The 14,745-nt window shown below is 43.0% G+C and overlaps 1 protein-coding gene across 4 annotated transcripts in view; it reads right to left on the bottom strand.

Moving 5' to 3' along the window:
- Positions 1 to 4,666: 4,666 nt before the first annotated feature.
- Positions 4,667 to 14,745, bottom strand: part of ZFAND4 (zinc finger AN1-type containing 4) — a 35,417-nt gene continuing 25,338 nt past the window's right edge. Inside the window, exons 9-10 of one of the 4 annotated variants that reach the window (XM_054983068.1) lie at positions 8,727 to 8,840; positions 4,667 to 5,529 (exon numbers count right to left, since the gene is read on the bottom strand). In XM_054983068.1, the coding sequence (XP_054839043.1) occupies positions 5,294 to 5,529; positions 8,727 to 8,840 (350 nt within the window). In that variant the 3' untranslated portion in view covers positions 4,667 to 5,293. Of the gene's footprint in view, positions 5,530 to 8,722; positions 8,841 to 14,745 lie in introns of all 4 variants that reach the window. The other 3 variants (XM_054983069.1, XM_054983070.1, XM_054983071.1) reach the window with 3 other exon arrangements.

The following is a 14,745-nucleotide window of genomic DNA, read 5'->3' as shown; positions in this document are numbered from 1 at the left end:
AAGAAAAACTTCTACAGATATGTGAGAAGCAAACACAAGGTAAAAGAGGCAATTGGACCGCTGTTGGGAGTGGAAGGAGAAACTCTGATGGAGGATGGAGAAAAAGCAGACAGGCTTAATGACTTTTTTGCCTGTTTTCTCCCTGAAGAACCTACGCCCATCTAGAGATGGTAGTAGACACGACAGGACACATGGGGGGCTAGTTGACATTGACAGAGAGGTTGTGGAGAGGCAACTGGCTGCTCTGGATGAATACAAATCCCCTGGGCAGGATGGGGTGCACCCAAGAATGCTCAAAGAACTTTCTGGAGAACTTGCAGAGCCTCTGTCCATCATCTTCAAGGCCTCCTGGAGGACTGGGGATATGCCACAAGATTGGAGAAGAGCGAATGTTATCCCACTCTTTAAGAAAGGGAAGAAGGATGACCCGGGAAACTACAGGCCGGTCAGTCGGACTTCTGTTGCTGGGAAGATATTAGAGCACATTTTAAAGGGATCAATCTGTAAGCATCTGAAGGACCACTTAGTGATCCAGGAAAGTCAACACAGTTTTATCCTCAACAGATATTGTCAGACCAACCTGGTTTCCTTTTGATCGAGTGACAAGCTTACTGGATCATGGGAACTCTGTTGACGTGATTTACCGGGATTTCAGTAAAGCTTTTGATAAGGTTCCCCATGACATTCTAATGGGTAAACTGGAAAACCGTGGACTGGACTATAGGATAGTTCGGTGGATAGGGAACTGGTTAGAGGACCACACCCAGAGTGGTAGTCAATGGCATTTCATCAGATTGGAGGGAAGTGTCCAGTGGCTCGGTTTTGGGCCCGGTACTTTTCAATATTTTTACCAGTGATCTGGATGAAGGGGTAAATGGGCTACTCATTAAATTTGCTGATGATACCAAATTGGGAGGAGTGGCAAACACCCAAGAAGATACAGTTAGTATTCAACAAGACCTGAATACTCTGGAGAAGTGGGCAGCTGTGAACCGCCCACTATGCAATTCAACATAGAAAAGTGTACAGTATTACATCTGGGCCACAAAAATGTGAAGCACAAATACTGGATGGGGGATATACTTCTGGGTAGTAGTATATGTGAAAGGGATCTTGGGGAAAGAGTGGACTGTAAACTGAATATGAGCAGTCAGTGTGATGCGGTGGCAAAAAAGGCTAATTCAATCCTGGGTTGTATCAAAGGGGCCATAGCATCGAAATCGCAGGAGGTCATAGCCCCTCTCTATACTGCCTTGGTCAGGCTGCACCTGGAGTATTGTGTGCAGTTCTGGAGGTCTCACTTCAAAAAGGATGTGGACAAAATTGAGAGGGTGCAGAGGAGAGTGACGAGGATGATCAGGGGTCTGGAGACTGAGCCCTACGAAGAAAGGCTGAGGGCCTTAGGACTGTTTCGTTTGGAGGAGGTTGAGGGGGGACGTGATTGCTCTCTTTAAATATCTGAAAGGCTGGAGGAGGACAGGGAGCTGTTCCAGTCGGCAGCAGAGGGTAGGACCCGAAACAATGGGCTTAAATTACATGCACAAAGGTACCGGCTGGATATTAGGAAGAACTTTTTCATGGTCAGAGTAGTTCAAAAGTGGAATCAGCTGCCTAAGGAGGTGGTGAGCTCCCCTTCACTGACAGTTTTCAAGAAGAGGCTTGATGAATACTTGTCAGAGATGCTTTAGGCTGATCCTACACTGGGCAGGGGGTTGGACTAGATGGTCTGTATGGCCCCTTCTAACTCTGTGATTCTGTTTTCTCCACAAATTCTAGCTCTGCGGAGATGATGCCGGTATGTTACTATGCGCTGGGGGCAGGGATCAATTACGTGCAGGCCCCCTCCCTCACCACATTTGACTACCACTTGCCCCTGAAGTTCAGCATCTCATTTGAATATGGCCCTATGCACATACACCCAAACATGGGCAGCCTTTAAACATTTGAGCCAGGCTCTTTTCCAGGGCATGGATCACCTGTTGAGAACTGACATATATTGGGAATGTAAACATGGAGGCTCCAAGGCAGATGGAGCCTCGAATGCACATCTTCAAGGTGTGGTGATGGGGTAGGCCAGTAGCTGTGACCCTAACCCCACCCCCACATTTGTACAATCAGATTGTTCTGCTTGTCTTCCTTTTACTTGCCATCCAGTTCCACAATATCATTTTACTGCTGTCTTACAATTATTTAGCCACTGTGACCTGCCCTCAGGGAGTGCATCCCTGTTGATTCTTCTAAACCTCCTGGCTTCTTTTAATACCACTGACTGTGATATCGAACTGGAAAAGCTGTCCAGATGCAGCGGATGTTGCACTCCCCCTGAAGGAACAGGTTTGTAGCTTGGGGATGCTACTGGATCCAGATCTACAGTCCTCTTCCATGGTACACACCTTTTAGAAACTTTGGTTGACGATACACATTTTCAAGGAAAGCCACATTTGGTGTAACTGGCCACAGTGAGCCACGCTCCGATCACATCCAGCTTACATTAACTGCAATACAGTTTACATGGAGAAGCCTTTGAAAACTTCTGATGATTTAAAACACGCCAGTCAGGAGCTGGATACAGAGGTCGCAAGCACCCATGTTGGAAGATTTGTACCATCTTTCCATTTGTTTATGGACAAACACAATTCCTTACCTTTAAGAAAGCCTACATGGTTTGGGGACTCAGGTGCTTGAAGGACTCTCCTAATCGACTGTCCAGCCCTTCAGCAAAGAACTCCCCCCCTCCATCCCTGCTCTACATGCCCCCGGCCTGCAGAGGACTTTTTTCAGTGATGGCACTTGACCTTTACAGTGGCCTCCCCCTTGAAGCTCACCCATCTCTTAGGCACCAGGCCAAAACATTGTCTTTATCCAGGCTTTTAGATCTTGCCAGCCTAATGGTCTGCTTCTAACCTAAGGGTTGTTTTGTGGTTTGTTTTAATAGTGAGCATTTTTGTTTCTTATTTTTATGATTTTATTGGTTTTTTAAAATCTTGTGAGCCACCTAAAACAGGTCTTTGATGATTTATAACCATCTGCCCAATCTTCTAAAATAAAATAAAATATGCTAACGTGTCCCTACCTAGTCCCAAGTTTTAGTGTTTAGAGGAAAAGGCCACTTTGCTACGTCTGAGGGTGGATCAGATGAAAGAGTGTGATTTAGGGCATGCCAGACTTTGACTAGGGAGACCAGAGTTCAAACTCATGCTAACAGTGGCATCAAGAGGGCCATAGTGGGCATCGCAGTGTCTGCCCTATGCCATATCTAGGGCTGAAACCACCACTGGGGAGGGGTTGGCTGTCTGTAAATTACATGAACAAAGCACAACCTTTGGCTTCTTTTGGAATTACTCTTTCCTTTCCCCCATTTTTACCTCCCACATCCATTCTTGTAAAAGTTTTAAATATATCCGCAAATCCTTTTGTACATGCAGTTTTTAAAGCCCTTCTAAAGAACATCCTTCAAAGTTTGTAAATTAAAGCTGCAATTCTGGGCATAATCTCAATAAAGCTGTTTGTTTTCTGAAGAGGATAAAAGTGCATTCGCATTCCTGTTCTTGCTTACCGTGTGGATATGAGATAGTCAGCTATGTGCCTATGTAAATATGTTGCTTGCCCTTTCACTTTCCATCTTAGCTCCTCATGTCACACACTCCGAATTCTAACTGTACCCGGCGTATCAGGATACAATAAACTGGGGCTCTCTCCTCTTTTCAGATTAAAGAGTCTGGGGGGCTATGTGCCCATGATTAATCAGGAGCTGAATTAGGTCCTCCAGTCCTAATTAATTCCCTTACAAAGATTCTGTTAGCTTCAATGCAGCCAGAAGCCTTCAAAGTTTAGACAATCCCAAACTGGGCACCTGTTTGATTTAGACCGGAAGAAAATCTCCTGCCTCTGTGCTACTCTATGTCTTTGGGGCTTAAGCAAGTCCATTTACCTGCCATCTGTTTAACCCCCCCTCTCCCCCTTTACTGACACTCAAGTACTCTTACGCTCCTGGAGGGCACTACGCATCATTCATCAGCGCTCCTGCAGCTGCTTTCCTCTTTTTAAAAATGTTGTATAGGAATACTTTTCAGCATAGAGGGTGAAAATCACCTATCCATAAGCAGGAACTCTTTCAGTGGCTCCATTTCACTGGTCTGGAAAAGACAAAATACTCTCCCTCTGGGAGTTAATGAAGCATTAACATGACGTTTTCAAAACCTATTTTGATCGGGCGGTGGGGGGGTGGTTATCCTTTAAGTGTGTGAAACCTTTTTAAAAATCAGTTTATCTGCAGAAGCCAAAGCTGGTTTAAAGAGTCCATATACAAGGGATCTTAGTAATGTCTCCTTTCTCGCACATCTATGATAAAGTAGCAATGCCGGAACGATCAGAAAGAAAAACGTACCAGCTGACGTTTGTAAATGCCGAGTACTCGTCGTGTTGATGGGAAATCAGAATTTGCTTGAGGGTCTGCTAAAAAGAAAACCCCTCTCAGGATGCTGTGAAAGGTTCATTGTTAACATTCATTGAGATGAGCCCGCAATGCGCCCAGGCATCTACATGATGCCCACTGAACTGCCTGCTGCAGTGCCCTCATGACCTGCCTCTCGGCAGCACAATTTTCTAATGCTCGCCCCATTTGCCAGCAACCTGTCACACAGTATAAGCCAGTTGCTTCTTTCAAAACGGCATGAAAATGTAACATTTATTAGTTTTTTTTTTCCTGGTAACAGCAGCCAACACCTTGTAAATTCTTAAAAAAAGAGGATTAGAAAAGGGAAAATAAGTTGCTTCTTCTATTTAATGAGAACAAGGGGAACTCATTTGTAAAAAAAAAAAAATCTGTGGCATAAGGGACAGCAGGATATAATTCCAGACTGGAGACACTGTACATGGCCTGCCAAGCCGAATGGAACCTGGTGTAGCAGACACAAGAGTCCCTAAACGCTGAAAGGCAGGCTCAATGGAAAGGGAAACTTCTTGCTGAAATAAATTAAGATAACACACAGTGGACAAAAAAAAGCAAGTTAGAGCACAAGGAGACCTGGCATCCTTGGTACAGACCCCCCCCCCCTCTTTGTGGCTGGATATAAAATATATATATTAAAACTTCCAGTAAAGTGCATCTTTTAAAAGACTTGCCTAGCAAAAGAGCATTTTCAAATACAAAACGCTTAACACAAGACATGTAATACCATTAAATCAGAACGTACATTTTTAAAAACTACTTTAAATTTTTTTTGATTTGCTCAAGAATAAAACAGTCGTGTTTACATTGTTCTTCAATCACATGTCGCCTGGTAGCATTTGGTTACTTGGCAAATCTGAGATTGGAAGCACATCCAAAGAAAAACAGTTCGAGCCGCCATTTCTCTCCGTACCACAGCCAGATGCAGGCCACGCAACCAAGCTTAGATTTTGGGAAGTTTTGGAGCACTGACCACAGGATTTGACTCCTGCAAGTACCGGCGTCCTGCATTCTTGTAGTCGTAAGTACAGGAGTGAGCCTCTGCATAACGGTGAGTCGCACAGAAGTTGTTTCCGCATCTGAAGGCAGAAAGGAAAGGATTAGCGGTCTCCCTTCTCCTGCCCCCCCGAAACATGGTTCTGTAACAGACAAGAGATGATCCCTTGGCCCCGAGGACCGTGAAAGGCTTTTCTCCAATCCTCATTTTGACCTATCCACACTTTCCCATGCAAGAGGGCCCTGTTATCCCAGGGAAAAGGAGCAAGCGATCAGGTTCAGAGGTGAAGCTTAACCATTCAATCAGGCTGTTTTCGCAATCCTTGCCTGGTATATTGTCAATCAAGGCCTGCTCAGTATTGTTGAACTGGAGTTCGCTGGCTCACATTCAGAACATTTGTGGACACACTTAGTGACGATTCCCTCCAAAGCTCTAGACCATCACTCCTGCTGGGAGTTTCATGTAGATGGCAACAGCATGGAGGACAAGATGGGACCCTATGGGGCACTGCAGCACAAATGCTGGGCATCTGTGCGCCCCCCCCCCCCAAATCTGGTAAGACCAGAACTGTAAGACGAAGGTGCCCTCCTGACACCAGTCTTGGCCAACCAGTCCAGAAAGATAGCATAGTTGATAGTGCTGAGAAGCATTGCACTCCACCTGTCTCAGAAACAGACACTGGCAGGAGGAGGAGGAGGATGATAGCTGCACTTATGTACCGCAGTTCTAGACAGATTAGTGCCCCACTCAGATCAGTGAACAAGTTAGTGTTATTATTATCCCCACAATACAGCTGGGCCAGAGAGGAGGGGCTTACTCTACTGAGCTCATGGCAGTAGTGCAATTCGAACCAGTAGAGTGTTGATTCACATCCAAACCACTTAACCACTAGAATAAAAATGTTCTGACTAAAATGTGCAAAAGTGTTAGGACAACTAAAAAGCATTTTGAAATTTTTAAAAATTAAATTGTTTAATATGTTTAAAATAACATTATTTGATAAGAACTGCTGCTTGGTGTTTTGTACCACCCTAACAGTCTACACCAGGGGTCCCCACCGTTTTTGAGCCTGCAGACATGTCTGGCACAGTGTTGTGGGCGTGGCAACAAAATGGCTGCCCCAAAATGGTTGCCACAGGAGCTGGAGCCATACAGTGGCTACCGTAGTTTACCTTCAGTCACACAGTGAAGATCCTTGTGCTGTGGTGGCAGCTCCTATCAAAGCAACATTTTAAAAAAATCTGCACAGCCAATCAAAATTTCCAATGGCCATCAGAAGCTTTGTTGGGCAAAAGCCCCTTGGCAGGTGCCAGGAAAAGTGTCAGCAGGTGCCATGGGGACCACGGGGCAACACAAGGCTGATGGGCATGGGAACTCCAGTCTATACCCACTTGGAATGATATAGACTGAGTGGAAGAGAACTAAGAAGGTACCCTCTGAGCATCTCTCACAGAGCAAATCCTGCCCGTGCTTTATGTCCGGTGGATTAGAACAGGATTGTCATTCACTAAGCCCATTTTGTATCAGCAGAGCTCAAAGATATGCCAGCATTGCACCACTGTTACTTTGACACAATCACCACATTGGGATGACCGCTAAAGCAAAGGCAAGTGGCAAGCAGGACTTAGCGGGAATGTTATGCTTCCCTACAGGCAGGTCTTGCCCAGGAGTGACACTAGGACAAATGGTGTGTAGTTAATGGAGAGGCCAAAATGATTGTCTCTATCTCCACAATGGAAGACATGGGGTTCTGACTTGCTGCTGTGAACCCCATCACCCCAGCTGTGACACAGAGGTTCTAGAGAAGGAACACACTTCTGATATATCCAAGTGAACCGCATGGTTTATCACCACTCCGTTCCCCTCTCTAGGGAACTTCAGACACGCAAGTGGGAACTTGGGAGATGGGCACTATGGTGAAAGGTCTCTTGGCATAAACATCCAAGGCTAATGTCAAAGTCATAAAGGCGGACTGGTAACAGATTTTCTCGGAAACCTTAGAGGTGCTCAGCCTGAGGGCTCTAAAAACAAACACTCAACAGGAACCTCAATTCCACTGCTAGAAATATTTGTGGAAGGACAAAGCAGAAAGCACCACACGCAGGTAAGGGCAGGGAGATCTATCAGGGATATTAAGTCAGGCTCCTCTACACACCACCCTGTCCATGTACTGTACACTAGCTGAGCAACCTTACCCTACTAAACAAGAAGTAACAGTATCTGTCACCCAGGATATGCATACATTGTGTAGGAAGGTGGATCTTATTGGCCATGACCTTCCAAATGCAGCAAACCCTATGCTATGACTGGTGGATAGCGGCGCTGCTACTGCACTTCTACTTGGATTGTTTTGCATTTTCCTTTTGTAGGACGAAGAGGAAATTATGCCTGCATCATATAATATGGTCATGAACCTGTATTATCCATTATCTTCCATGGTGTAGCACCTGATTATACAAGGGCTTCCCCAAAAGAATAAATCTGTTTTTTCGTTCTCTCTTTGGTTCAAGTAAACAACAAACATTTGTTAAAAACTTTAGGGATCCCAGTGTTCATAATGATGCCCATCACCCAATGGAAATGCTCCAGATAAACGCAACCAAAAGTTGAAAAAATAACCTATAAGACAAGTATCTTTTATACTGAAAATTAAATTTAGGTGAAGACAATGTGAAAGAAGCACTAGATATGCTGAATGACAGTAAGAGTACTGTTGAGTTTTGCATAACACAGCGAGTCCAACATCGTCGCTTTCAGACAACCAGTTTTAAAAACCCCTAAATTATGGTGTCTTGTGAGGTAGCCATTATTCTGTTCATTTCTGTGATGGCCATCCCAGCTAGTTTCGTCTGCCCTGCCTCACCTTCGCTGTGCTTTACATAAATTACCCAAAAGACAAACAGTAATTTCTGGCAAAGAAACTGGTCCTAGATCTTAGACGAAAAGATGAACTCTTGGCATCCCACCCCCATATTCTCCAATTTCAATTCGGACTAACTTTACATTTTGTATTCAAATCTGGAACAAGGTGATCAGGAAAAAATCTGGCCCTTGGCTCCAAGTATTTGAAAAGGAAACACAGCAACCTTTACACGTGCCATTTCCCAAGTTTTCAATTCTGTGGATGATAAACTCTCATTTTCATCACCTACCTGAATCTGAAACATTGTTTAGTTTCTTCTTTCTGTCTCACCTCTTTAGAGGAATCCCTTCTCCTTTCTCTGATATATTTTGGTTTGGAGAAATGCACATTTAAATACGCAATCTCAACATACCTACATTCATAGCTAGTCGCTAATCCTGTTTTCTTTCCACAGAAGCAGCAGTGTTTCGCTATTTTCTTTTTAGTCTTTACTGAACCGTTCACAGGTGGAAGATGCGTTGTATCACCTGCTTTCAAAAAGCAAATCAAAAATAGTATCAGAGAAACGATGCAAGAGAAGCAGAGTCATGGGGGAAATCTATTTTCTCCTTTAAAAGCAGTATCTTCAAATGGAACATATATATCTAGAATATTAGTACCTAAAAACACTAAAATAATGTTGTTGGGACTCTTAGAGAATATACATTCTAAATGTCATTTCATTTTCATTTAGCCCAAGACACACACAATTAATATAACAAATAAAGCATACATACAATGAACTTCTAAATTAAGATATCCTATCACTGCTATCTAGTCACTAAGAAATCAAAAGGAGATTGAGACTTGGAATGGCAGGCATGAAGGAAACAGAAAAAAATCCTTAAGGATAAGCAAGTTTCTCAGGGGACGAAGATAATTCATACTATGCATTCACCATTACTATGTATGGATGTGACATGTATTGTCGAAGGCTTTCACAGCCGGAGACCGATGGCTGTTGGGGGTTTTCCGGGCTGTATTGCCGTGGTCTTGGCATTGTAGTTCCTGACGTTTCGCCAGCAGCTGTGGCTGGCATCTTCAGAGGTGTAGCACCAAAAGACAGAGATCTCTCAGATCAGGACGTCAGGAACTACAATGCCAAGACCACGGCAATACAACCCGGAAAACCCACAACAACCATATGGATGTGACAGTTGGGCAATGAAGAAAGCAGACAGGAAAAATTCATTCATTTGAAATGTGGTGCTGGAGGAGTGTTTTGCGAGTATCGTGGACAGCCAAAAAGACAAATAAGTGGGTTCTAGATCAAATCAAAACTGAAGTCTTCATAGAAGCAAAAACAACAAAACTGGGGCTATCATACTTTGGTCACAAGAGTCACTGGAAAATGCATTAATGCTAGGAAAAGTTGAACGCAGTAGGAAAACAGGAAGACCCAAAATGAGATGGCTTGACTCAATAAAGGAAATCACAGCTTTCAGTGTGCAAGACCTGAACAAGGCTGTTAATTATAGGCTATGTGGAGGTTGTTAATTCATCGGGTTGCCATAAGTCAGATATGACTTGGCTGCACGTAGAGTACACATAACAAACGATTGCTATGTCCACAGCTGCAAAAACTATTACAGCAAAAAATCAGAGTTGCCAAAATTCTCTCTATTAAGGAAGTGATTTTAAAAGTGTGGCAAATTGTGAAATTGGCTAAATTAAACAGAATGTATCCACGTGAAAGACCAAAGACAGTTCAACTTGATGTTCGCTACTATCTGGGAACCCTTCATTTGATTGTCCTGTGCAGGCCAAGCAGGTGAATTCATACCTGTTTTTTTTAAATCAAGTTTTAATTTACAGGTGGACGCTTACCATTGCTTTTCTCTTTTCTGATTTTGTCATTTTTTATTTTATTTTCTTTACTGTAAATTGTAGGCTTGTCCATACACTCAAGTTATTCCTGATTTTCTTAGCAGCTGATCCTCAAGCACTGGAATTAGTTTTTTTTTTTTGCATATGTTTATAATGTTATATCAATATAACGGCTGATTTTTTAAAATAAATTCAAAAATGAAGACATGGAGAAAAATTTGCATGGGAAAGCCTAAAAGAGGAGCAGCTCTTTTAGGCTTCCTATACCTTAGTTCCACCTATACCTTAGTTCCACCTATACCTTAGTTCCACCTATACCTTAGTTCCACCTATACCTTAGTTCCACCTATACCTTAGTTCCCCATTCCTCATGGTACAAACTGGAGAGCCACACATGGGCTGTCCCAGATTTAGGAGGCAATAGTCAACACTGGCAAGGCAAACCAATATCTGCTGGAATGAAGCTTGGAGCCGCGCTGGCAAGAGACTTCCTTAGTTTAAAAAAATGAAAACTGGAAATTCTGCATGTATTGTTACAATAGGTCAATATAATGTTATGAAAATGGCAATTTCAAAAAAAGATGGAAAAGAAAACTTGGAAGGGTAGGGGGAGAAAGGAAGGTGAAAAGAGGCGCAGTTCAATGATGATGAACATCCAATCATCGAAAAGTTGGTTGGAGATGGGTGAGAGCGGGGACAAGCAAAACCTAAAGAAACGTTATGCACAAGTTGAAAATCAACTCAAAATTGGTTTCCGGAAAAAGATCGGGGTAAAAGTCATCTCAAAAGAACCAGAAAGAAACAAGGAGAAACTAAGAAAGCCAAAGCAAAAACTAAAGGCAAAAATGTGTGAGGAAATCAAGGGATAAATTGAAGCAGTACGGCGTCAGAACTGACAGAAAAGAACCATGGGGAAAATTCTCCACTTGGGGTAAAAGAAAATAAACAAATGACTTTGACGCTAGCAAGTTAGTAAATGCAGAGGTCAAAAATATATGTCAATCCCATCCTTTCTGCAAGAAGCCCTAAGCAGTGCAAATTCTCCCTTGCACCATTTTACCCTCAAAACGACACTATCAGGTAGGCTACGCTAAAGGAGACTGACAAGGCAAAGGTTGCTCAAGGAAGTTCATAGCTGAGAGGGGATGTGGCCTATGGACTCCCCAGTACTAGGCCTGGCACTCTAACCACAAAACTATCCTGCCTTTGTGTGTTTGCTGTTGAACATAATTGAAATACATTGATCAATAAGCATCTAGCTACAAAGATGTGGGGTGGAAAAACATTTCTGGTGCTTTTTTCTGCAGAAAACTTTCAATGTCTAAAGATTCACTGTGTCATAAAAGCAATAAGCGAATGAGTGCCATTGACAGTATGTTATTGGGCATGACTGGCCTTGCCAATTGGTGTTTTTTTTCAGGTGATTATCCCTAAGAACTGTGGGAAAGCATACTCCTGGGCGTTATTGATTTGTAAAAAAGGAAGTCAGGAGATTTCGTCCTTTGTAACAAACATTGTTACATGTAAAGATTTTGATAAAGGAGGTTTATTTCTTGATGAAATTAAGACTGAAATTCCAGGGCTGGCACATACTATGATTTAAATATTTTCAGAAAAGGGTTTTGCTTTTAAAACAAGAACTAAGACTAAGAAGGCACATAAGGGGTTAATGAAATCTGGGACATAAAGGTATGAAACCCCAGAATGCAAGTGTTACTGTCACGGCTATATGCATTATTAAAACCAACATTTTAAAAAATGATACTACAATGGGCAAGAGATCTGGGACTTACTCTGTCAGAGGTAGGGGAAATCCACAATTAAGCAGTTCTTTGGGGGAGAAATACCAAGGGAAACTCAGTATAAACTACAAGACTTGTGATTGCAATGAACTGGCTGAGCATAGGCTCTATAAATTTAGTTATTTAAGTCATTTATACTCCATTTTTCCACCAAATTGGGATCCAAAGTAGCTTACAATAGTCTCCCCTTTTCCCTTTATCCTCACAGCCCTGTGAAGCAGGTTAGACTGAGAGTGTCTGGCCACAGGTCACCTAGCAAGCTTCCATGCCAGAGTGGGGACTCGAAGCTGAGTCTCCCAGACTCTAGTCCAACCCTCCAGCCACTGGCTATGCTGGCTGTATAAAACAAACAAATTTTAAGCACAGGAAGTATCGAACCAATTAGAATGAGTCCCTTTTGCTCTAGGGAATGGAAGGGATGGCTCTTGTTCCGGCCCGCATCATGGTTTGGAACATGGGAGGCTGGAAGGACAAAACGGTCCCATTCCAGTGCTCTCTCCTTTGGTCTACGAGGGTTTTGGTCCTCTGGTTTGCTAGTGGGGGGATATGAAATGGACAACTAGAGCAATGGAGGCAGGAGACTCGCATGGATTCCAATCACACACACCACAGAGGCCAGTTCCAGGCCAATGAGGTGATAGGGGTGGTAGCGAAAAACCAAAAATGCTCTCTACCATTGCTGTCACATCTGAATGCTTTTGAGTGGTCTTCAATTTTTTAAATTCTACATCTGAACCAACACGCTTTCTGTGCTACTGAAGCGCTGAGCAACAAGAAGGCTCTCCTGGAGTCATGCAACATCACCCTGCTAGCCCCTCCCTCGGCAGGAAGGGAGGTGAAGATATATGATCGCAGAGCCAAGCTACAAGTGACGCCTGACACGGGTTGGACACTTGTCAGCTTCCCTCAAGTTTTGATGGGAAATGTAGGCATCCTGGTCTTGCAGCTGTAATGGAGAGCAACGCTGTAAAACCAGGACGCCATCAAAACTTGAGGGAAGCTGACAAGTGTCCAACCTGCGTAAGGTGTCACTTTTGGCTTGGCTCGTAGTTTGGTTGGCTGCTCCTTGCCAGGCTGCAAAATCTGTACACCCTCTCCTAATGGATATCTTTGACTATCGCATAGATGTGAACTTTGTTCTTTTAAAAGCAACATAAAGGAGAATTTGTAATATTGCAAATGCTTACCAGAGTGCCTGGCACTTTACATAGGCAACACATATGCTAACGACTAAGCAACGGCCCAGTAAAGGGCTTCACTTGCTTGTTTACGTCATGCTGTTGGCAAAAAGGGTAGGCAGGTGCAAGCAGGAGCAGCACAGAGCCGTTCTTGGCAGTTTTGCAGGCGAGTTTGTGATAGAATGCCAAGGAGGTGCCATTTTATTCAGAGACTTAGAGAAACAGAATTCCTATGCTGCTACCCTCTGTGACGTGTTGGGGGTGGAGGGAAGAAGAAGGGAAGCTTTCCGTCTCCACATTTTCCAGGTCTGGATTTGCCTGTTAATCAATATTATATTAATGCAACATCATGAGAACGGGGTCAAGTTGGATGTATTTGTAATTTCTCTCACAAATATTGTGGTACTAAGTGTAACAAACGTAATCCACACACAAACAATAGTTACTTTTCTTAACAGTTAATCTTGTTAATTCTACTTTATTGGAATAAACACACATTTACAGAAGACCAAAGAAATCAAATGACAACACTAGCACTGTAAGTTAAAATGCATTCAGTATGGCATATGGCTGTACACTGTCTTGAATTTTTGTTGCCCCTACTCATCAAAAATAAAGCCCATTATCTCACAAATGCAGAGGAGTTAGCCGTGTTAGTCTGTAGTAGCAAAACTGAAAAGAGTCCAGTAGCACCTTTAAGACTAACCAACTTTACTGGAGCATAAGCTTTCGAGAATCACAGCTCTCTTCATCAGATGCATGAAAGGCAAGAAGAAACTGGTCAGATACATAGGTGGGAAGGGGAGGGCGGAGTAGATGCAAAAGCTACTGTTTTCTCTAAAAAATGACATTCCACTTTTAAAATATAAATGCCACAATACTAATAATAAGCACAATGGGGGGGGGAATCAAACACCGTTAATACCTGCAGTCAACTCCATTTCCAACAGTAAAACTGAAACTCCCAAATTCAAAGTTTGGTTAAAATACACAAATTTAGCATGGTACCTAAAGATGGTAAGGATGGACCAAAGTGGATCTCCCTGGAGAGGGAGTTCTTGGCGGTGGTGTCCCAACTCTGAAAGGAAGGCGTTCTCACCAACAGCCACTTGCCTATAGTCAATAGGTGGGGGGCCCTGGAAAAAGGCCACAGATCAGAACATCTGAGTTTCCAGGCAGGTTCATATGGGAGGTGGTTTTCCTGCAAATACTCTCGTTCCAGATACTTGAGGGCTTTCTGAGGTCAAAAACAGCTTCCCTCTGATCCTAGTCTGACACTCTAAACACACCACCACCACACTGGTTCTCTGACTTGCTGTAACATCTCAAAACTTCTGTATTATTTTCAAAACACTGTTTTCATAGATCTCTTATTAGACATCCACAATTATCTCTATGCAATCCAAGTCCATCATCCATAGGATATAATTTTTAAACGTTCATTTTTAAAAGGGTTCTTGAACAGACTTGAACATTACTGTAGCAACAAAAATACTCAGAAGTCTTGTGACACCTTAAAGACTAACAAAATTTCATTTCAGCAGAAGCAAACAGACTTTTTCTGATGCAATTAATCACTGTGTGGGCCT

The sequence above is a fragment of the Eublepharis macularius genome, chromosome 6 (assembly GCF_028583425.1).
Source record: "Eublepharis macularius isolate TG4126 chromosome 6, MPM_Emac_v1.0, whole genome shotgun sequence".
Taxonomy (NCBI): Eukaryota; Metazoa; Chordata; class Lepidosauria; order Squamata; family Eublepharidae; genus Eublepharis; species Eublepharis macularius.
This window is presented reverse-complemented; position numbering and strand designations above follow the sequence as displayed.